This window comes from Mastomys coucha, unplaced genomic scaffold, assembly GCF_008632895.1.
Source record: "Mastomys coucha isolate ucsf_1 unplaced genomic scaffold, UCSF_Mcou_1 pScaffold5, whole genome shotgun sequence".
In the NCBI taxonomy this organism is placed as follows: domain Eukaryota; kingdom Metazoa; phylum Chordata; class Mammalia; order Rodentia; family Muridae; genus Mastomys; species Mastomys coucha.
Window position 1 is genome coordinate 94843437 of NW_022196911.1, and position 23993 is coordinate 94867429.

The 23993-nt window shown below is 44.1% G+C and overlaps 1 protein-coding gene across 1 annotated transcript; it reads left to right on the forward strand.

Moving 5' to 3' along the window:
- Casc3 (CASC3 exon junction complex subunit) lies at window positions 1-23993 on the forward strand. The gene is made up of 14 exons (XM_031350678.1): window positions 1-393; window positions 736-763; window positions 1351-1388; window positions 11796-11948; window positions 12029-12180; window positions 12761-12937; window positions 13096-13775; window positions 17247-17311; window positions 18406-18520; window positions 18709-18807; window positions 19279-19493; window positions 21509-21631; window positions 21762-21823; window positions 22450-23993. The coding sequence occupies exons 1-13, from the start codon at window positions 166-168 to the stop codon at window positions 21783-21785; spliced, it is 2097 nt and encodes a 698-aa protein (XP_031206538.1). The 5' UTR covers window positions 1-165; the 3' UTR covers window positions 21786-21823; window positions 22450-23993.

The window sequence follows — 23993 nt, forward strand, 5'->3', positions numbered from 1 at the left end:
TCGCTCTCCAGAAAACGTGCCGCAGGGCGCAGGCCCCGCCCCACGGAAAGAAGGGCGGCCCGCCCTGGACGTGAAGCACGCCGGGACGTCTCTCGAGCTTCCCGGCAGCCTCCGCGACGGGCGTGGTGCGTAAGGAGCTGACCAGCGGTGGCCGTTCTCCGTAAGATGGCGGACCGGCGGCGGCAGCGCGCTTCCCAGGACACTGAGGACGAAGAATCTGGTGCTTCGGGTTCCGACAGCGGCTCTCCGGCGCGGGGCGGCGGCAGTGGCAGCGGGAGCGCCGGAGGCGGCGGCAGTGGCTCGCTGCCTTCTCAGCGCGGCGGCCGCGGCGGGGGCCTTCATCTGCGGCGGGTGGAGAGCGGGGGCGCCAAGAGCGCAGAGGAGTCCGAGTGTGTGAGTGAGCGCCTGCCTGCCCGGCGGGCGGCGACCCGGCAGGGGGCGGGGTGTAGGTGCTGCGAGATGCTGGGCCTCCTGTTAGAGGGAAAGGTTATCCCGCTGCGAATTTGCATCCACCCAGAGCCCCAGGGAAGAAGGACTGGATGGTTTCTGAGCTTCGGGCGCGCAATGTTTATACACAAACTGGGCCTGGGGATGTAGAGAACCGCCTTTCTTGATGTGACTTCTGAAGATGTACCTTTCCCCATATTCCTCTCCAGCCATCTGTGTGTCCCTCGCGTTTACTTGCGGGTGGGCTGGAAATCACAGCTCTAACCTGTGTTATCTTCTTCCTCCCAGGAGAGTGAAGATGGCATGGAAGGAGATGGTGAGTAATTTTACTTTATCGTGAGTTCTTTTGGACATAAATTAAGGCCACGTATGTCTTACATTGGCTTTCTCTCAGCTTGTTAAGGGTTTTTGGAGAGTGTGCCCGGGAGTGGTGTTTTGTGTCATAGCGATTATGAACATACTTATTTTGTTTGGTTCCTTTTTTGGAAGGTGACAGATTGAGTACACTGTGGTGACTTAAGAGTACCACCTTACAACAGCATAGTTTTTCGTCAGCGTGGTCATAAACTTCTCCATCTGTAAACAGAAACTATAATTTTATCTGCCTCAAAAGTTGCTGCATCCAGCCAGGCGGTGGTGGCGCACCCCTTTAATCCCAGCAGCACTTGGGAAGCAGAGACAGGCGGATCTCTTGAGTTCAAGGCCAGCCTGGTCTACAGAGTGAGTTCCAGGAAAGCCAGGGCTATACAAAGAAACCCTGTCTTGAAAAACCAAAAAAAAAAAAAAAAAAAAAATTACTGCATCCAAATTAAGTGAGGATGTTTGCCTGGCCCAAAGCTGTCAGAAATGTAGTAATAAACGTTTATGTTATTACACATCACATACTTTGTCTTTTCCTTTCAGCTGTTCTTTCCGATTACGAAAGTGCAGAAGATTCAGAAGTGAGTGTGATAGATTCTTTTTCCTTACAGCGTAAGTCAGAAAATGTCTCTTAAAAACCTGCATCTGTGTGGTACAAAAATTCCCCGACTTTCTTCCCTGCTTGTACATTTCTTCTCGTGTGTTTTTAAAAGTCTGTTAGAAGCCGGGTGATGGTGGCACGTGTCTTTAATCCCAGCCCCGTCCAGTTAATGACATTAGCTTGAAGCCACGCCTCTTGAAGGGACAGGTTACACTTAGTTGGTTTATTTATATTCTCTGTGAAGAAAGTGAATTGTGACTCAGAGAATCCGATGCTGAAGCCCTCTCCAAGGTGTTTGGCAGTGTGCTTTATACTGTCTAGGTTGAGAAGACAGTACTTGAAAGGATAGCGGTCTGAGGAGTTTGTGCAAAACACACATCCCTTATTTCATAGACAGAGCTTTTTGGTGTCTGTGGGAATGTTTTCCAAGGCAGACAACATGTTGTAAACTTTCTTGTTTTGATTGGATAAAAACTGTAGATACTGTCAGAGTAACGTTGTTGAGTTATTTTGTCCAGGAGTTGTTGAATAGACTCTGGAGTTTTGTATTTTGGAGATGGGCTTATATTCAGGAAGAACCGGGTTGTGGATCAAGGATGTGGTCTATGATTATGTTTGTTGTATTATTTAGGTTTGGGGATTTCTTTGTTTTGTGATGCTGTAGGGTGCAAGAAAAGTGTCCTACCACTGAGTGTCCTACCTCAGCCCTTAGCCTATAAGTATTGTGGAGTTTTGACTGTCTTACCCTATTACACTTCAGGAGATGACAATAAACATCATTTCAGAATTCCTGTTTTAGGAAATTGCACAAAAGTAAACAATATGCCAGAAAAACTGAGGAAACAAAAACATGTGTCACAGAAATCAATTCTGCAAAATGTCAATTCAATTAAGGGCTGGGGAGATGGCTCAGTTACTAACGAGGGCCTGGATCCCATCCCCACAGCCAGTGTGGAGAGTTGTGTGGTGGCTGTGTACTTCCATTGCTGAGGAAAGCAGAGACAGCTGTGGAGCTTGCTGGCCAAAGCAGAGACAGCTGTGGAGCTTGCTGGCCAAAGTAGAGACAGCTGTGGAGCTTGCTGGCCAGACGGTGTAGCCTTGCCCAGGAGCTCCAAAGCATGGAGAGACTGTCTCAGAGACTGCAATGGACACTTTTCCCAAGAAAGAATATCTGATTTCTCTGATTCCATATGCATGTTTACACATGTGCACATTTCTGTACAGGGATACTATTCAAAATCTAGCATTTAGGAGTCAGAGGCAGGAAGATTATTTCAAGTTCCAGGCCATCCTGGGAGATGAAACTTTAAAAATTTTTATTTTATTTTATGTATATGCATGTTTTACCTGAAAAAATATGTATACATGTATGCAGCCAGAAGAGCCTCTCCTAAAAGCTTTGAAGGGATTCTACTCAAATGCTCCTGGAGTCCTTGATGGATGCCACAGCAGAGAATTTTGGACAAGTCAAAATGAGGCAAAGTTAGTTGAGGATATTGATTTAAAAAGGATAAAGCTGGGCATAGTGACATACCCCGTTAATCCCAGTAGTGGAAGGCAGAGGCAGGTGGAGCTCTGTGAGTTTGAGGCCAGCCTGATCTACAGAGCTAGTTCCAGGATAGCCAGAGCTATACAAAGATACCCAGTCTTAAAGAAAGAAGGGAACAGGAAAACAACCAAAAATTACCCCAAAAGGATAAAGCTCACTTAAGAAGAATACAAGGTAAAAAGGGTGTAAGAGAGGAACATACCCATTACTTTTACTTATGTTTGTTTGTTTGTTTTGTTTTGTTTTGTTTTCCAAGACAGGGTTTCTCTGTGTAGCCCTGGCTGTCCTGGAACTTACTCTGTAGATCAGGCTGGCCTCGAACTCAGAAATCCACCTGCCTCTGCCTTCCAAGTGCTAGGATTAAAGGCTTGCACCACCACTGCCTGGCTTATTTTCTTTTTTAAAAAAAGATTTATTTATTTTATGTATATAAGTACACTGTAGCTGTCTTCAGACACACCAGAAGAGTGTATCAGATCCCATTACATGTGGTTGTGAGCCACCATGTGGTTGCTGGAATTTGAACTCAGGACCTTTGGAAGAGCAGTCAGTGTTCTTAACCTCTGAGCCATCTCAGCCCTGTTTGTTTATTTTCTTTTCTTTCTTTTTTTTTTAAAGATTTATTTATTTATTTATTGTTATATGTAAGTACACTGTAGCTGTCTTAAGATGCACCAGAAGAGGGCGTCAGATCTCATTACAGATGGTTATGAGCCACCATGTGGTTGCTGGGATTTGAACTCAGGACCTTTGGTAAAGCAGTCAGTGCCCTTACCCGCTAAGCCATCTCACCAGCCCCTGTTTGTTTATTTTCAAGACAGGATCTCCCTGGCTGTAGCCCTGGCTTGCTTGAACCTTACTGTTTTTAACCATAAGATTCAGTCTGTGAATGGGAGACCTTTTTTCTTTATGTATGAGTTAGGAGCTTTCAAGTAGTGTATTAGAGAGAGTGTTCCTAAGGACAAAAGTTTTACCAAAGGGCTTCCTATTTATACAGAGATCACAAGGAGGCAGACTTAAGGCATAATTTTGCTTTTGTTTGTTTGTTTCTTTGTTTCAAGGCAGAGTTTCTCTAGCCCTGGCTGTCCTGGAACTTGCCAGGTTGGCCTCAAACTCAGAGGTCCACCTGCCTCTGCCTCCCAAGTGCTGGGATTAAAGGTGTGGGCCATTACTGCCTGGCTTTCATAATTGTTATTTAAGATTTGTTTACTTTATGTGTATGAATGTTTTGCCTACATGTATGTATGTGTATCACATGTTTAACTAGTGCCCTCAAAGTTCCTCTAGAACTTGAGTTACTAAAAATTGTGAGTATTGAGACTTGAACCTAGGTCCTCTGGAAGAGCAACAAGTACTCTTAATTACTGAAGTGTCTCTCCAGTCATTATTCATTAATTTTAGTATAAGTTTGGTTTTCCTAACCAAGCCTTTAGGAGAAAGCATGTTTCAGGGTACCTTTTTTCACAGAGCTTCCTCTTTGAGTTTTCCTGTGACATTCGAAAAATAAGGAAAGCTTTCTGAGGTTTCTTGCTTTTGTTCCTCTCCCCAGCTTGTTCTGGAACTTTCCTGTGTTGTTTGGTTTGATTTTCTTCTCAGTAGTCAGTCTCTCACCTTTGTTATGTTCTGGAGGCTTGGCCAGTTTGACCCTTTCAGATCGTAAATAAGCATTTCTAGTTTCATGGTAACCCTTCCTGCTCTCAGTAATCAGGGGTTGGTTATTTCAGGGTTTTCCTATTCTTGGGTCTATTTACACCTCTGCTTTCTTCTAAACCAGTATTTAGCACTGTGCACATCCTGTGGCTGTTGGTGCTTTTGTTTATATGGTTAGAGTTGGAAGTTTAAGACACTCCTTATTAACATAGCTCTGTTGTGAATGTCTAAAGGTTTAGGGTTTGCTGTCCAGAAGCTGTCGTTCCATGTAGAGATATGGTGGTCCGCATCTGTAACCCTAGATACTTCAGAGGTCCAGGCAGGAGGATCATAAAGGTCACCCAAGCAACACAGAATGATCTTGTTTCAGATTATTTTTTTCTTTTTCTTTCCTTTTTTCCTTCTTTCTTTCTTTCTTTCTTTCTTTATTTCCTTCTTTCTTTTTTTTTGAAACAAGATCTCACTATGTATACTGGCTGACCTAGTATTTGCTTTGTAGATCAAATTGTCCCTGAACTCACAGTCATCCACCTGCCTTTGCCTTACCATATTTTTCCATACCAAGCTTCAGAATAAAAATTTGAAAAAACAGTTGGGGTTGTAGCTCAGTGGTAGAAAGCTTAGTATTCACAAGGCTCTGGGTTTACTCTCCAGTATTACAAAACAACCAAAAAGATTCCTCAGAGTCCTCTAAGAAACCTTTTAAAAAAGATATTATTAAGGCCAGGCATGGTGGTACACACATTTAATCCCAGAACTTAGGAGGCAGATACAAGATTAAGGTGGATCTCTTTAGTTAGAGGCTACCCTGGTCTACACCGCTAGTTCCAGGACAGGCACAGTTTATATATACATCTTGGGCAAAACAAACAAAAATAAATGAGTAAAGAAAATACAAACTGGGCAGTGGTGACGCATGCCTTTTGTCCCAGCACTTGGGAGGCAGAGGCAGGTGGATTTCTGAGTTTGAGGTCAGCCTGGTCTACAGAGTGAGTTCCAGGACAGCCAACACTACCAGAGAAACCCTGTTTTGAAGAAAACAAAACAAAAAGAAAAGAAAATACAAAAAAGGACAGTGGAATGTGGCTCAATGCAGCAATGCAAGGAGGGAGTTCTTGCCTAGCACATGATAGTCTGTGGGTGTAACTTAGTACTGAGTATAAGAAAAGAACATTTTGACTGTGAACCAAAAACTAGGTCAAAAGGTGATTTGGGCCAGGTGGTGCACACCATTAATCCCAGAACTCAGTGCGTATACCAGGCTGGCCTCAAACTTACCTCTGCAAGGATTCACCAGAGGCTTAGACTAAGTAAGGTTCAAGAGAGCCACTGAAGCCAGGTGGTGTGTGTAGGTCAGATTCCCTACTTAGAGAATACTTTTATTCTCTAGTGTATTAGTAATAAACACATTGTTTAAGATATGGGGCTGGAGAGATGGCTCTGTGGTCAAGAGCACTGGTTACTCTTCCAGAGGTCCTGAATTCAGTTTGTAGTTCCTAGCACCCACTTTTGTGGCTCATGAACCACCTGCAGCACCATGGGCTCTCACACTCTTTTTTTCTAGCCTCTAGAAACTTGCACACATATCTTTGACATTTATTATTGTGAATGGGTAGGACATACAACAAACTTTGAGTCTGTTTTTGAGTCTTCTCAACATTACACTGTTCTGTTTTGCCCAGTAGACAAAATTAGTTTATTCCTTTGTGTTTGTATGTAAAATTGTATTTTACTTTATAGTCTTGGTTGGTCTAGAACTCATTATGTATAGACACGGTTAGCTTCAGATTCACATGTGCCTGCTTCTGCCTTCCTAAACTGTGATTAAAGGTGTGCATTATTATTTCCAGCAAAATCAATGTCTCAATAGGAATGTACGAGTTTCCTCATTGACATTCTATCACAGCCTAGAGAGAATACTGTGTAAAACAAAGCTCCCTCGTTAATAGTGCTGTTTGTAACAGTGCCCGCCCCAGTTCCCAAATAATGAATGACACAGAGGTTTATTTATGAGTTAATGCCTAGACTTTAAAGCTACACTTGTTCCTAACTAGCTGGTAACTTACTCCATTTATCCTAATCTAAGTTTTGCCCCATGGCTGGTTACCTCTCTTCAATTCCATATATCCAACTCCTTCTGAGTCTAGGTGGGATCTCCCCCACAAACCCCCTTTCCCAAGTTCTTTCCTCCACCACATGTCTCATCTTAATATTTATTCTCTTTTCTGCTATATAGGCTGCAGGCTTTCTATTTTAACCAATCAGAAGGTTCCTTGGGCAGGCAAGGAAGGGCATAGACACATGTTCTGCTCTTCCAAAGATCCTGAGTTCAGTTCCCACCAGCCATGTGGTGGCTCACAGCCATCTGCAGTGAGATCTAATGCCCACTTCTGGTGTATCTGAAGACAGGGACAGTGTACTCCTATACATAAATTTAAAAAATAATAATAAATCTTAAAAAAAGAAATACTACAGCCAGGTGGCAGTGTAAGCCTTTAATCCCAGTACTCAGGAGGCAGCAGCAGGAGGATCTCTGTGAGTTCCAGGCCAGCCTGATCTACAGAGCTAGTTCCAGATGGCCAGGGCTACTCAGAGAAACTGCCATGAAAAGACCAAGAAAAACAATTGCTGTTCTTGTAGAGGATCCTGGTTCTGTTCCCAGTACCCCACCCACATGGCGGCTCACAGCCACCCGTGAGTTCCTCACTACAGTTCCAGGGGATCTGTGGCCCTCTGTAGCCTCAGGTGTCTTCATGCATGTGATGCACTAACATACATTCAGGGGTGTACATACATGTATAGAAGAAAAAGAATTGTCTTTTAAAGTTGAAATTCAAAGAGCATGTGAGTCGGAAGAACATAAGGAAGTAGCATCGTGTATATTCAGCAAGCAAGTTTTTAAATTTTTTTTAAAGATTTACTTATTTATTTTATATATATGAGTACACTGTAGCTGTACAGATGGTTGTGAGCCATCATGTATTTGTTGGGAATTGAACTCAGGACTACTGCTCCCTCCAGCCTGCTCACTCTGACCCAAAGATTTATTTATTATTATATGTAAGTACGCTGTAGCTGTCTTTAGACACACCAGAAGAGGGCGTCAGATTTCATTATGGATGGTTGTGAGCCACCATGGTGGTTGCTGGGATTCTAACTCAGGACCTTTGGAAGAGCAGTCAGTGCTCTTACCCGCTGAGCCATCTCTCCAGCCCAGCAACTTTTTTTATTGTCTGCTCCATACCCTTGGATTGAGGAAAGTTGTGAATGGTGACCATCCTCTCCTCCATGGGAAGAGTGGAGGGTGCTAGTTAAGATGTGGATGAAGCTTAGACAGTCACAGTGCAGCTGTGGTTAAGCATCTTCAGTTCTCCAGTACTTTTCTGAGAGTCCTCACCCAAAACTCTTTGAAGACAAAATATCCAGATGTTGAGTGGTTTGGAGTGTAAACAGACATGGAAAGAAGGGGAAGAGGGATTAATTGGTTTGTTTGTCTAGGTCACTTAGGCAGACTTAACTTTATTTGAATAAAGGGCAGACTTTTGAAAGCTTCTAACCTAGTCAGGACTATCTCTGACCAGATTCCTGGGACTAGCCTAAGCCTGAAGTGAGAGGGCAGTCAGGTTTAGGTTAGGTGCCAGACATGGTAGAAGAATAAGAGGCCAATGTACACACACCTAGCATCACTGGTACTAAACCACCTTCCCTTCAGCTGTTTCCTTGCATTCTTAGAGCTCTTTAAACCTCCTTATGTTCTGTCTCCTTAACACCAAATCTGGAGAGAATGGGGAGAAGGTATGATGACCCTGTTTAAAAACCATTGCTTTTCCCTGTGAGGAACTAGCCATACCTTCATTTCTTCTCACATTTTAGTGTTCTAATGATACCTTTTTTTCTTTTTTTTTTTAAGTGGAGAGATTTAATATTCTTTGTCAGGAACTGGTTCATTCAAACCTGATTTGTTAAAGAAAAGAAAAAAGCCAGGTGTGGTGACTCATGCATTTAATCCCAGCACCAGGAGGCTGGGGCAGATTGGAAGCTAGCCTAGACTACGTAGCAAGTTCCAGAACAACCAAGACTACATGACAATACCTTTTAAGGAAAAAAAAGGGGGGGAGGGGCAGGTAATGGTTCAGGGAGAGAGTATTCATACGTTGGCTGTTGTCTCTCTCTTTTTTTTTTTTTTTCCGAGACAGGGTTTCTCTGTACAGCTCTGGCTGTCCTAGAACTCACTTTGTAGACCAGGCTGGCCTTGAACTCAGAAATCTGCCTGCCTCTGCCTCCCAAGTGCTGGGATTAAAGGCATGCGCCACCACCGCCCAAGATTTTCCTGATAAAAATCTCATAATTTTATGATGTTACTGTGGATAGTGTTGTTTTCTCTAGGAATCTCGTGCTATAGAAATTCAGTACTCATGTCATGACATAAAAAAATAGTCTTAGAAGCTGGATGTGGTGGTGTGTGCCTTTAATTCTAACACTTGGGAAACAGAGGCAAACAGATCTCTGTGTGCTCCAGGCCACCCTGGTCTACAGAACAAATTTAAACAAGCCAGGGCTACATAGTGGGACTCTGTCTCCAAAACAACAACAAACAAACATGTGTGACCTGGGCCTGTAGAAGCCATAACTCAGTGGTTAGTGCTGTCTTGCCTGAGTTTGAACTACACATTGGGGTGGAGGTGAGTAAATCATGGGGCTAGGACTGTAGCTTAGGGGTATAATAAATACATCCCGGGTTCAGTCCTAGCTCCCGAAGAAGGGGTGGGGCTGTTGAGATGACTCAGTGGACAAGAGTACTTGCTGGGAAGACTGTCAAGCTGGGTTTAGTTTCTGCAACCCACATGTGGAAGGAGAGCATTGACTCCCAAATTGTCCTTTGACATCCACACAAGCCATGGAAAACTTTTGTTTTTGTGTTTTCTCAGTCTGGTTATAGAATCCTGAGAGTTTGAGATACTAGATTCAAAGAAGCTCTATGTAGGTTTTTTGGTTTTTGTTTTGGTTGTTGTTTTTGGTTGGTTTTTCTTTTTAAGTTGAAGTAGGATCTTGTGGGGCACTGGGTGGTGGGGAAATAAAGGGGTGGGAGAGACCCATGTCCTGCCAGAATTCGGGAGACTGCCGCAGGACCCTATGGAACTGCTTCGGGACTGGCATTGGGCTGTGTTAGGCCGCTGGACCCCACTCCAGAGGGCAGGGAAGGCACAGTCTCAGCTCGAGCTCTCAGCACCACAGACAGCTGAGTACCTCGGGAGAGACGGAGCTGGAGTGACCCATTATTCCAGCACAGGAGTCTACATGAAAGGAGGCAGTCCATGGTTTTAGAGCTTTATTGTAGAAAACAAGGAGAGAAGGTAGAAAAGTAGAAACTGGCCATGGCCACGTGGAGAGGAAGGGGAAGGGAAAGGAGAGAGGAAGCAAGAGGTGAGAGTAAAAAAGGAGAAAGTAAGAGCTCGAGAGGGAGAGGAGGAGCTAAGCAGCTCCCTTTTCTAATGGGCTGGGCTACTTTGCTGTTTCCTGGTTAACTGTGGGGCAGGGCATACCTGGCTGTGGTCAGGTAACTGTTGGGGTAGAGTCCAGACAGAATACTAGGAGCTTAGGGCATTGCCCTACCCACAGGATAATGGAGTTGAGGGCTCATGTCAGGCACCTAATGTCTGGGGGTGTAGTTCACTGTATCGTCCCTTGTAGAATTTTCTACTGGGTCTCCGGAGTAAGCCTTGCTCAACCAGAACACAGACTGCCTTTCAAGGTCCAACAAGATCTCAGTGTGATACCCAGGCTATCCCTGAACTCCCAATCTTCTTGCCTCAGCTTCCTGAGTTGCTGGGACTATAGGTGTGTGCCACCTCACTGAAGCCACATAATCAGGAAGACTGGTAATTGCTAATCTAAGGCATTTTTAAAAACATTTGCGTATGATGTGTGTGTCTGTGCATATGTGTGTGTGAGTGCCGTGGCATGCGTGTTAGAGGAGTAGGAGTAGGTTCTCTGTTTGTATTGTGTGGGTTCTGTGACTCAAACTCCAGTCCTTAGGCTCAGCAGCTAGTGCAGTTACTCACTCACTGAACCATTTTGTCAGCCTCCTAAAACATTTTGAAATGAGAAAATTCTCAATTTATGTGAGATTATTATATTATTTAATATTATATGTTTTAAGATTTATGGAAAGGGAAAGAAAGGCTCTCTAAAGCTAGTCTTCCAGTCCCTTGTTCCTTTTTTTAGACTGTCACTGTTAAAAATTCCTTACCTGCCAGGCGGTGGTGGCGCACGCCTTTAATCCCAGCACTTGGGAGGCAGAGGCAGGTGGGTTTCTGAGTTCGAGGCCAGCCTGGTCTACAGAGTGAGTTCCAGGACAGCCAGGGCTATACAGAGAAACCCTGTCTCAAAAAACCAAAAAAAAAAAAAAAAAAAAAAAAATTCCTTACCTGTGTATTCAAGAACTATCTATAAAGACATGTGCATATTTCGTGTGCGTGCGTGCGTGCATGCGTGCATGCATGCGTGCGTGTGTGTTGGGGGGTTAATTTTAGTGCCCTGTTCTCTAGAAATTTGTTAGGAACATTGGCTTTGGGTTAAATATACATGTCACCTTGCCATGCTAGGCAGATAGATACTCTACCCTGCCCTCTTAATGTTTGTTTCATTGTCTATTTAGTTTGTATAGAGGCCAGAGGACAAGCTCTGTTGTCATTCCATAGGAGTTATCCACTTTGTTTTCTGAGGCAGGGTCCCTTATGAGAACCAGAGGCCCCTTGGCTAAGACAGTTAGCTAGCCAACAGGACCCAAGAATTTCTCTGAGCCTCTCGAGCTCTAGGATTTCAAGTATGTGCCACCAGGCCTGGCTTTGTATATGGGTGCTAGACCTAGGTCCTCATGGTTTTGTGGCAAGAACTTTATCAACTGTGCTATCTCCTCAGCCTGTGGTTTTTTTGTTTTTATGAGGCAATATCTCGTGTAGCACAGATTGGCCTCACTTAATATGTAGCTGAAATGACCATGTACACCGGTCTTGTCTCTGCCTCCCAAGTGCTGGAATTATAAGCATGAGCCACCATACTTCCTGTGCTTGTTTTTAACTCTAACACTGTAGTGAAGTCTGTCAGGAAATGTTTCTCAAAAGAATGGAAAATAAAAATGTACTATTCAAGATCTTATCTCTATAATTAACAAGGACACCTTTTCAGGGTGAGGAAGAATACAGTGAAGAGGAGAATTCCAAGGTAGAGCTGAAATCAGAAGCTAATGATGCTGCTGATTCTTCTGCAAAAGAGAAGGGAGAAGAAAAGCCTGAATCTAAAGGCACTGTGACTGGGGAGAGGCAAAGTGGAGATGGACAGGTACAGCACAGCCCTCCCCTTGGGGACTGGCACAGGGCCTCTCAACTCCTTGGAAGAGTAAGGAGGCCCTTATCTTCCAGGAGAGCACAGAGCCCGTGGAGAACAAAGTGGGTAAAAAAGGCCCTAAGCATTTGGATGATGATGAAGATCGGAAAAATCCAGCCTATATTCCCAGGAAAGGGCTCTTCTTTGAGCATGATCTTCGAGGACAGACTCAGGAAGAGGAAGTCCGGTAACAGCCATTTTCTGCTTTCCTGCTGCTGACTACTGTGCTGGGTGCTTACTGTATGTCAGATGCTTTGCTGACCTTTTTGCCTGCACTGCCTCCTTACTACTCAGAACATTTTAAGATGAGTATCACTGATGGGAAGATGCAGCTCATAGTGCTCGGTAGCTAGGTGCCAGGCATGCTGCCACACACTTGCAGTCCCAGCACCTAATGAAACCCTGTCTCACAGAACAAAAAGAGGTGGGTGTGGTAGTGTCCAGCCCAATCCCAGCTCTCAGGATGAAGAGGCAGGAGGACTCTCAAGAGGTGAGTTCCAGGACAGCCTAGCCTACGTATAACAATTTACAGGCCAGCCAGTTACATGGTAAGACCCTGTCTTTAAAAAAGGAAAGATTTGGTAACTGTTGATGGTAAAGAGGTAGGTTCCAGATTTAGAGCAGGTGTCCCCAGAGCCATGGTCATTACACCTCTACCTCTTTAATCTGTGCCTCCTGAGATAGGGAGCTTTTATAGGCCACATTTTAGTAGTATTAATTGTCTAAGTATTAATTGTCTCAAGACACCTTTGCTTGGTTTGGTCCAGACCCAAGGGACGACAGCGAAAGCTATGGAAAGATGAAGGTCGCTGGGAGCACGATAAGTTCCGTGAGGATGAACAGGCACCGAAATCTCGACAGGAGCTAATTGCACTTTATGGCTATGACATTCGATCTGCTCACAATCCTGATGACATCAAACCCAGAAGAATCCGGAAACCTCGGTAGGAAAATTCAGGAGCCTTTCTAATCTCTTAAGTGACTGACTATGGGATAAGGAACATTTTCCTGACTGCTTTCTTATTGGTGGTGATGGTGGTGATTGGTTGTTTATGAAGGTCTCTTCGTTTGTTTGTTTTTCTTAACAATTTTACTGTTTCAGATTTGGAAGTTCCCCACAAAGAGATCCAAACTGGACTGGTGATCGATCAAGCAAATCCCATCGCCACCAGGGTCCTGGGGGCAATCTACCACCTAGGACATTTATTAACAGGAATGCAGCAGGTACTGGCCGCATGTCTGCATCCAGGAATTACTCTCGATCTGGGGGCTTCAAAGAAGGCCGTACTAGTTTCAGGCCTGTGGAGGTTGCTGGGCAGCATGGTGGCCGGTCTGCTGAGACTCTTAAGCATGAAGCTAATTACCGGTCACGGCGTCTGGAGCAGACTACTATGAGGGATCCATCTCCAGAACCAGATGCTCCATTGCTTGGAAGTCCAGAGAAAGAAGAGGTGGCCTCAGAGACACCAGCTGCTGTGCCTGATATCACACCACCAGCTCCTGACAGGCCCATTGAGAAGAAATCCTATTCCCGGGCAAGAAGGACCAGGACCAAAGTTGGGGATGCAGTCAAAGCTGCTGAGGAGCTCCCTCCTCCATCTGAAGGGCTCACTTCAGCAGCCACTGTCCCAGAAACTACTCCAGCTGCTAAGACTGGAAACTGGGAGGCTCCCGTAGATTCTACCACAGGTGGACTTGAGCAGGATGTGGCACAGCTAAGTATAGCAGAACAAAGTTGGAGTCCAGGACAGCCTTCCTTCCTGCAGCCACGGGAACTCCGAGGTAGGCATCCTAGGCTGGAGACTAGATCTTACTATGTCACTGGGACTTACCTCTCAGGAATGCAGTGTGTGACAGGTAGCTCCTCACACCTTAGCAGGGCAGACAGGGTACATGCACATGGTTTGTCTGCTTGTCTTCAGAGCAGTTTGTGTGATCCCCAAGCCTGTCTGGCTGCTTATGTCAGTGCTTAGCTCCTTAGTATGGGTGAATTTCCTCTTCTCTGCACAAAAAAAGTAGAGGATAGATAGCATCTTCAGACTGTCTGAGCCAGTGGTTAAATGTTTGAAGGCAGAAACCTATTTGAATCTGGATATTTTGTTCTAAAAAGAAATCCTAATATCCTTTCTTCTAGAGACAGACTTCTTACTAGAACTATGTATAATACTGGTGCTTTTTGGTGTGTTTTGAAATGTGGCTAGAAGGAAGAATTGACCTTCTAATTAATTAATTTTATAAACGTATCTAGGGTGGTAGTGTCACATACCATTAATTTCAGCACTGGAGAGGCAGAGACAAGTAGATCTCTTTATTCAAGGCCAGGCTGGTCTATAGAGTGAGTTCCAGGACAGCTAAGGCTATACAGAGAAACCCTGTCTCAAAAAACAAAATGGGCTGGAGAGATGGCCCAGCAGTTAAGAGCCCTGACTGCTATTCTGAAGGACCTGAGATCAAATCCCAGCAACCACATGGTGGCTCACGACCATTCGTAATGAGATCTGATGCCCTCTTCTGGTGTGTCTGAAGACAGCTACAGTGTACTTATATATAATAAGTAAATCTTTAAAAAGAAAAGAAAAACAAACAAAATAAAAGTACTTATAGCTAGCAAGTATCATTTAGCTTTTGAAATGCCCTTTTTTGAGATTTTATAATTTATTTTTATTTCATATGCATTCATGTTTTGCCTGCCTGTATGTCTCTGAAGGTCTCAGATCCCCTGAAAGTTGACAGGCAGTTATGGGCTGCCATGTGGGTTCTGTGATTTGAACTCTGGTCCTCTGGAAGAGCAGCCACTGCTCTTAACCTCTGAGCCATCTCTCCAACCTGAAATTTTATTTTTATATGTGTAGGTGTTTTTCCTGCACCTGTATCTATGCACCATGTGTGTGCCATGCCCATAGAGGCCAGAAGAAGACATCAGATCCCTTGGGAATAGAATTATAGATGTTTGAGTTGCCATGTGGGTGCTGGGAATTGAACCCAGGTAGGTCCTTTGGAAGAGCAGCCAGTGCTCCTCACACTTGAGCCATCTCTCCAGCCCTCTAGGCTGGACTTAAAGATTGGAAATCTTCAGCCAGGCAGTGGTGGTGCACACCTTTGATCCCAGCACTTGGGAGGCAAAGGCAGGCGGATTTCTGAGTTCGAGGCCAGCCTGGTCTACAGAGTGAGTTCCAGGACAGCCAGGGCTAAACAGAGAAACCCTGTCTCGGGAAAAAAAAAAAAAAAATTGTAGATTCTCCTCCAAGATTCATGACTTCACTACCTTGAGTAGTTGGCTAGATTTCCCTCTTACTGAGTGGGTCTAAAGTCCAATCACAAAGAATTGCACCCTTGGTTTATCTATGCTGTGCTGGTGGTCATTCTCCTTGTGTGGTGCTTGCTGTACCATGAAAGCTAGTTGTTGTCAGAAAACAGACTTTCAGGTCAGTCCTAGCTCGGGAATCTCTGGGCTGGTTTAGGTGACTTTTGAGTATCAAAAATTAGTGTAAACTATTGGTACTAGAGTTAGTTGATCTCTGGACAGAGAAGTATACTTTTCATACTGATACTTTACTGATATATTTGGGAGACTGTCTATAAAACATTTTTTAAACTAAAACCAATTACTTTATTTTATTTTTTTAAGATTTATTTGCTTGAGAGCTGGAGATATGGCTCAGTGATTAAAAGTCCATATTATTCTTTCAGATGACTGAAGTTCAATTCCTAGCACCCATATCAGGCAGCTCATAACTGCCTGGAACTCCAGCTTTATGGCGTCAACAGTGTCTTAGGGTTTTACTGCTGTGAACAGACACCATGATCAAGGCAACTCTCATAAGGACAACATTTAATTGGGGCTGGCTTACAGGTTCAGAGATTTAGTCCTTTACTATCAAGGCTGGAACATAGCAGCATCCAGGCAGGCATGATGCAGGATGAGCTAGAAATTCTACATCATCATCTGAAGTGGAAGACTGATCTCCAGGCCCCTAGGAGGATGACTTATAGGCCACACCCACAATGACACATCTACTCCAATAAGGCCACACCTTCTAATAGTGTCAATTCCTTGGCCCAGCATATACAAACCATCACAACACCTCTCTGACCTCTTTAAGCACATACACAGATACACATACACACAAATAAATAAACAAATTTTATTTTAGGGAAATTTATTTACTTTTATATGTACGAATATTTTTACCTACATGTATATTTGTGCACCACATACATGTCTGATGCTCTTGTGGGCCAGAAGAATTCCATGGTAGTAGTTGTAAGCCACCACCACCACATAGGTGCTGGGAATCAAACTTGGTCCTTTGCAAGAGCCGTGAGTGCTTTTAACCACTTAGCCATGTCTTAATTCTAAGTAATTTTGATCCAGAGAGAATATAATCTCTTTTTCATATCTAGTGTTGTTAAGAGACATTTGGCCCAGCACTTTATAGTATGTTTAATAATATTCTACAGTTTCCCAGGGTTTCTATATAAGGAAATACCTTCTTTAGTAGGAAAAACTTTGAAGAGTTTATTTGCTAGTCTTTCTTTTTTTTAAAGGGCTTTGTTGGTATAATAAAGATTTTCAAATGTTAGCATTGACATCAGATAGTTTAAAACATTTATTTATTTTTGTATCCAGGTGTGTACATACATGTACCTGGATAGATGTGTACTACATGTGAGGGCATTGGATCCCCTAGAACTTGAGTTCAAGGCCGGCCCAGTCTACAGAGTGAGTTCCAAGACAAGAAAGGCTACAGAGACAGACAGTTTTCTTTTTCTTTCTTTCTTTTTTGGTTTTTTCAAGACAGGGTTTCTCTGTATAGCCCTGGCTGTATAACCCTGGCTGTACTGGAACTCACTCTGTAGACCAGGCTGGCCTCGAACTCAGAAGTCCACCTGCCTCTGCCTCCCAAGTGCTGGGATTAAAGGCGTGCACCACCACTGCCCGGCTCTTTTTTTTTTCTTTTTTTTTTTTTTAAAGATTTATTTATTTTATAAATGTGAGTACACTGTAGCTATCTTCAGACACACCAGAAGAGGGCACTCAATCTCATTACAGATGGTTGTAAGACACCATGTGGTTGCTGGGATTTGAACTCAGGACCTCTGCAAGAGCAATCAGTGCTCTTAACCCCTGAGCCATCTCTCCAGCCCAAGCAGACAGTTTTAAAGGATGAATACACTTGTTTTCTTGATGGTACCTTTGAATCCTGTTCACATTTACCTCTTCTCAACCAGTGACTTTTTGGTATATTACAGGTATGCCTAACCACATCCATATGGGAGCAGGACCTCCACCTCAGTTTAACCGGATGGAAGAAATGGTACAAAAGTGGGAAGGAGGGAGACTGGGGCTATACACCTTGGTGGGAGAGAATACTTGATATGCTGATTTGACCTCCAGTGCTGTCGAAAAGAAGTGTTGAGATAGAGTCTCACAGTTTAGCTCTGGCTAGCCTGGAGCTTCCTATGTAAACTAGGCAGCCTTGGACTCAGAAAGATCTGTCTGTCTCTGCCTCCCAACTACAAGTACTAAAAACGCACACCACCACACCCAGACCTTAGTTGATGTGATAACACCATGACCAAAGCAATTTATAAAAGAAAGCACTTGCCGGGGCGGTGGTGGCGCACACCTTTAATCCCAGCACTTGGGAGGCAGAGGCAGGTGGATCTCTGAGTTCGAGGCCAGCCTGGTCTACAGAGTGAGTTCCAGGACAGCCAAGGCTACACAGAGAAATCCTGTCTCGAAAAACCAAAAAAAAGAAAGAAAGCACTTATTGGGCTTACAGTTACCAAGGGTTAGAGGCCATGATGGCAGAGCAAAGAGACATGGCACAAGTACATCTGAGAGTTTACATCTTGATCCAAAGTAGGAGGCAGAGATAGCTAGCACACCTAGAATGAATGGCCTGGTCTTTTGAAACCACAAAGCCTACCCGAGTAACACACCTCCTAGTCTTTCCCAAAGAGTTCTGCTTACTGGGGACCAGGTATTCAGATCTGGATCATCTGCTTTCAGACTGCCACGCTTGTTCTCTGTTAAAGCCAAAATAACCTCTTTATTGCTAATGATGTTCTCTTATCCTTTAACACAGACAGGCCTGGAACTTTATATAGCTCATGTTAGCCTCACACACATAGTCTTCCTGCTTTTGATTCCCATGTCTTGATTACAGGAGTAGGTTGCCATGCCAGCCAATGTAAGTTCTTGATAGCAGTTTTTCCATTATTATTCATGGGGTTTTATTTTGTTTTAATTTGGACCTCAGAAGTATAGAGTGTTTAGGTTCAAATGCTATTGTTTTTCATCAATTTTTTTGGTTCATTTTGTGAACTAAGTAGTACAACATAAAGCAGGTAGGAGTTGATAGGAGAATCACCTCTCTGGACTCTTAATCAGATCTTTCTATTTCAGGGTGTCCAGAGTGGTCGAGCTAAGCGTTATTCATCCCAGCGGCAGAGACCTGTGCCAGAGCCCCCTGCTCCTCCTGTGCATATCAGTATCATGGAGGGACATTACTATGATCCATGTGAGTCCTTTCTTAATTCTAAAGGGAGTTAAGTGCCAAGCCTTCCAGCTACGTAGTGGTCATCCCACATTGTCTGTTTGCTGTTTTCTTCATATGAGAAACTTAGAACCTTAAAGGTCTGCAGGACAGAAAGAGTTGCTGTTGTGGTATGAAGGGTCAGGGTTTATAAGGGTCTCTATCTCTTACAGTGCAGTTCCAGGGACCAATCTATACCCATGGTGACAGCCCTGCCCCACTGCCCCCACAGGGCATGATTGTACAGCCAGAAATGCACCTTCCTCACCCAGGTAAACTTGCACTCCTCTTGTGTGATATAGTATGCAAGGATTTTAATTAGGACTCTACAAACCCTGCCTTTTCAATAGAGTCATGCTGTTATATGCTGACTGCCCTGGCTGCTTATGCAGCAAACTCTTTATTTTAAGCCCTATTCTAAGGACTGCCATCTAGCCTGTTGTGCTTTGTGGTCCAAGTTAAGCCATCTCAGAATAACAGTGGTGTCCTCTTCTATAGTTTTTTTTTTTTTTGCACTTAATTTTTTTTTTAAAGATTTATTTATTTATTATATGTAAGTACACTGTAGCTGTCTTCAGACACACTAGGAGAGGGAGTCCGATCTCATTACGGATGGTTGTTAGCCACCATGTGGTTGCTGGGAATTGAACTCAGGACCTTCGGAAGAGCAGTCAGTGCTCTTAACCTCTGAGCCATCTCTCTAGCCCCTCTTCTACAGTTTTTGTTTTCTTTTTCTTGCCCAGGTTTACACCCCCACCAGTCACCAGCTCCTCTCCCCAATCCGGGTCTCTACCCACCACCAGTGTCCATGTCTCCAGGACAGCCACCACCCCAGCAGTTGCTTGCTCCTACCTACTTTTCTGCTCCGGGTGTCATGAATTTTGGTAACCCCAATTACCCTTATGCTCCGGGAGCATTGCCTCCTCCTCCACCTCCTCATCTGTATCCTAACACACAGGTAAGATACCTATGTTTTCTAGGTTTACATCCTTTAAATCACTCAAGACTGTGGGAAGGGAGAATGGAAGGTTAGAAGTTTGTCAGAGCATTTCAGTGCCTCTGATTCTCCTTCATGGCACTAGGATGCCCCTTGGTGGTCAAGAATTGGAACTACAGCTTATGTAATGTCTTGTCATTGCTTATTTTCGGAGTTGTTTCTTGGTTTTTGTTTTCGTTTTGACACAGGATATCTTGCTTGTAGCCCTCACTGACCTGGAACTTTCTATATAGACAAGGCTGGCCTTAAATTCACAGAGATCTACTAGTCTGTGCCTCCTGAGTGCTTGGACTAAGGGCATGTACCACCAAGCATGACCCTGTTTGGTTTTTCTGTTTTGTTTTGTTTTAAGGTAGAATTTCATTGTAGCCCTGTGTGGCCTAGAATGTATGATCATCAGCCTCTTGACTACGAGATACTTGGGAAAACCATGCTTGCCTTTCTCTTCAGTTTCTTTAAGAATCAGTGTCTTGCATTAATTATATCGTGGGGTGTCCCCATGTGTTACTTACTCAACTGTCTAAAGAATGTAGTCTTCTCCTGGGCATCATATCTTACCCCTTTCCTGAGGGCACTTGATACCATCTGGCGTCTAGAATCCCAGGACTGAGCTCAGCCTTCCTGTTGTCAGGTAGTAGAATGATTGCAGAGTTGGACACTAAAGAATGAAACCAAGACTACAAAGGTGGTTCAGTGGTTAGAGCACTTGCTGCATTTGCAGACGACCCAGGTTCAGTCCTGTCACCCATGGCAGGCAGGCAGCTCACACTGGCAGGAACTCCAACTTGAGGGGATCTGGTAACTTTTGTGTGACCTCTTAGGGTACTACCATCCACTCACACAGACACTGTCTTAGTTAAGATTACTGTTGCTGCAGAAACCAATGGTATGACCAAAAGCAACTTGGGAAGGAAAGGGTTTATTTTGCCTTACACTACTGTGTCACTGTTTATTATTATTGAAGGAAGTCAGGCCAGGAACCTGGAGGCAGGAGCTGAGGCAAAGGCCACAGAGGAGTGCTGCTCTCTCTGGCTTGTTCTTCAAGACTTGCTCAGCTGGCTTTTTTTTTCCTTGTTTGTTTGTTTGTAAGATTTATTTATTTATTACATGTAAGTACACTGTAGCTGTCTTCAAACACTCCAGAAAAGGGCATCAGATCTTGTTATGGATGGTTGTGAGCCACCATGTGGTTGCTGGGATTTGAACTCAGGCCCTTCAGGAGAGCAATCGGTGCTCTTTACCACTGAGCCATCTCTCCAGCCCTGTTTGTTTTTCCAATCAGGAAAAACTGTGACTGTGCAGTATTTGACAGAGAAAACACTGCTATTGGATAGCTTGTGTTTTATTCAGATAGCACTTTCATTACACATGGTCCAAGAACATTCAAATAAGAACACAAAGAAAATCAAAAGTTAAAGTTTGGTCTTTAAACATATCCAACAATGGCAGGCTTGCTAATGATCTCTCCGATATAAAACCACATCTACAATGTTGCCAATCCTGGCTTCTAGTAAGTCAGCACTGGGGCCTTCTCCTCAAAGCTACAGACAAACTTGGCTTGGCTGTCATTGAAGGTAGAAGGGGTCTATCTCACTGAACCACTAGCTCTTATTTGATTTTTTTTTTGGTTTTTGGTTTTTGGTTTTGGGAGACAGGGTTTCTCTGTGTAGCCCTGGCTGTGCTGGAACTCACTCTGTAGACCAGGCTGGCCTCGAACTCAGAAATCTGCCTGCCTCTGCCTCCCAAGTGCTGGGATTAAATAAAGGCTTGCACCACCACTACCCAAATTTTTTTTTTTTGAGACAGGGAATCTTTATGTAGAGAAAGCAATATACACCTACCCCCCTCAAAAAAATATTTTTTAAAAATGGATATTCTAAAGTGCTTTTTGTTTTTGCAGTTAGCTAACATTTTCTGTTTTTCACAGTATAGATTAATACTTAACTTTTTTTTTCTCCTGGCTTGTGGGGTCCTAGGCCCCATCACAGGTATATGGAGGCGTGACTTACTATAATCCTGCCCAGCAGCAGGTACAGCCAAAGCCCTCCCCACCCCGGAGGACTCCTCAGCCGGTCTCCATCAAGCCTCCTCCACCTGAGGTACATTTCCCCCACTTCCTAGCATGTGGGCTTTACTTTCTCCAGAGGGTCTGTCTTCTCTTCCTCTTAGGGTATGTTTCTATGGAAGTATGATATAATGTGATAACAATTTCCAACTTTATTATTTCAGGTTGTAAGCAGGGGCTCCAGTTAATAAGAGTTTTCGAATATTTTAAGTATGACATCTGTGAAGTAAGTACCCAATGTCCTGTGACTCTTAGTGTAAGTCTAATGCTCACACTTCGGTGCTTAATAAACCACCTCATTAATACTGTCTCAGGGAACTTGTTTTATGAGTGCCTTGGGCAAAATTGAAGAGGAGCCATTCCTACTTTCAGATGTTCACTTGGGAAGCTGCAGAGTGAAAAATACAGGAGCCCAGTATAAACTAGATTAAGGAAAGAAATATGAGTTTTATTTGTTATAGCCAAAAAAGCCAATTATAAAGATTTTAGGAGAGAGAGTGGCTGTGTGGCTGCAGGGCTTTGAGGGAGTGTGTTGCTTTAGGAAGTAAGGTCTCCTGTCGAGCCCAGGCCAGCCTCAAACTTTCCCTCTTCCTGCTCTCACCTCCTGGGTGCTCAAATTACAGGTGTGGGCCACCACGCCTGACTCTGGAATATTTTTATTGCTGTTGTTTTGTTTTGTGCTCATTAAACCTCATTATTTAGAAGCTTGGGGTGTAGCACGTTCAAGGTCTTAGACTTGATCCTTGGCGCCAAATAAACCACATTATTTAGAAGTGGGCCTCTGAGAAGGCTTATATAAGGCACTCAGAGGTCCAACTGACATACAGTTCTTCTCTCTTTAACTCTCAACAGAACAGGAGAGGTGGAAACTCAGGAGAGAAGAGAAATACAGCTGGCAGTCTACTACTCAGAGGGCTTCAAAGGTGTGTGGTGGCCCTGCCAGCAGGCGGAGGATGATGCCCTCTTTCTCTGAGGACAGGTCTGCTGGAGAGAGAAGAAGCAGGTGGCTGCCTTCCACCTCCACTCCTCACTTGAGCTGCCTGGACTTGGGAGCAGAGACTGGACAACGCAGGCTTCAGAAGCCTGTTTTTTATTTTCTCCCCAGAAATTCAAGCATCTTCTCCCAACGAAGTTCCTTCCTGCTTATTTGTTTGAATGTTGATTTTATTTTTTAAAGCCGGATTTACCCTTCTTAACTTAATGTTTTTAGTTTTTTCTCCTTTTCCTTGCTCTGCCCTGACTTTACACGAAACAAGTTCATTTTAGTTTACTAGCCTTTCTGGGTTCCCTTTTGACTACTCTCTTAACCCCACATAATTGAGAATGTTTCGACCAAGTGTAAAAATAGCTGGCCTTTTCCTTGTGATTGGTCTTTATTAGTCTCTTTAATGCCTCCAACCCTGTGGAAGCTGTCTGCACGCAGTATCCCACTGTAGAGGAGAGCTCAGAGTGAGTGAGTAGGAGCCCCTTTTTGGGGTGTAGGTTTTATAAATCTGAGCCTTCAACAGTACCTCTCTTCTGATGGGCTTCAGTCCTCCACTGAGGCAGAATCTCTGCTCTGGGTATAGAGAACAAACTGGATGCTTTTGTGAGAAGGGGGCGTATAGTGAGACCCTATGCACTGCTTCAGGAATGTGCCGCTGAGTTCTCAGGGCTGTCTTTGAGGTAAGTGGAATTAGTGGGCCCTGCTTCTTTTCTTTGTAGCCCTCCTGCTACATCCCCTTCCCAGTTGTGGACCAATGCATCTCTAGAGACAAATACTATCCAGCCGTCTGTCTGCCTCGTCTTTTGCAGTTCTTCTCCATGCCTTCCCTGCTACCAGTGTTTTTAGATGTTATTACTGTACTTTTCCCGAATTCTGCTCCTGTACTTGCAAACTGAAGGTAACTATATCTAGACTTAAATCCTAAGGAAGCAAGTCACCTTCTGGGCAAAGGCTGTCCCTCCTGTCCTCCTCTCACAGCACCATACTGCATCCCCATACCCCTGTGGAAGTCTTACTGCAGCACCTGAGGGAGAAGGTGATGGCGCTCGCTCTCTCGCTCTCTCTCTAGTAATGTCAATGTTTAATTCTTCCCTCCTACAGCTGGCCTAACCACTCTTGAGTCGGGGTGGGGGGTAACCCTCAAGGAGGAGATAACTAAGAGGTTCTTCCATGGGTACCTGGTGGTTGTGCCTTTTATAGGCTTCCCTTTGCCTTAAACCTGAAGATGTCTCCTCAAGCCTGTGGGCAGCGTGTCCCGATTCCCAGACTAAGACACTGTGACAGTTGTCTGTTGGTCCACTGTGTTTAGTTGCAAAGATTTCACCATGTGTGTTGTTTTTTGTTACTGTTTTAAAGGGTGCACATTTGTGATCAGCATTGTGACTTGGAGATAATAAAATTTAAGACTGTA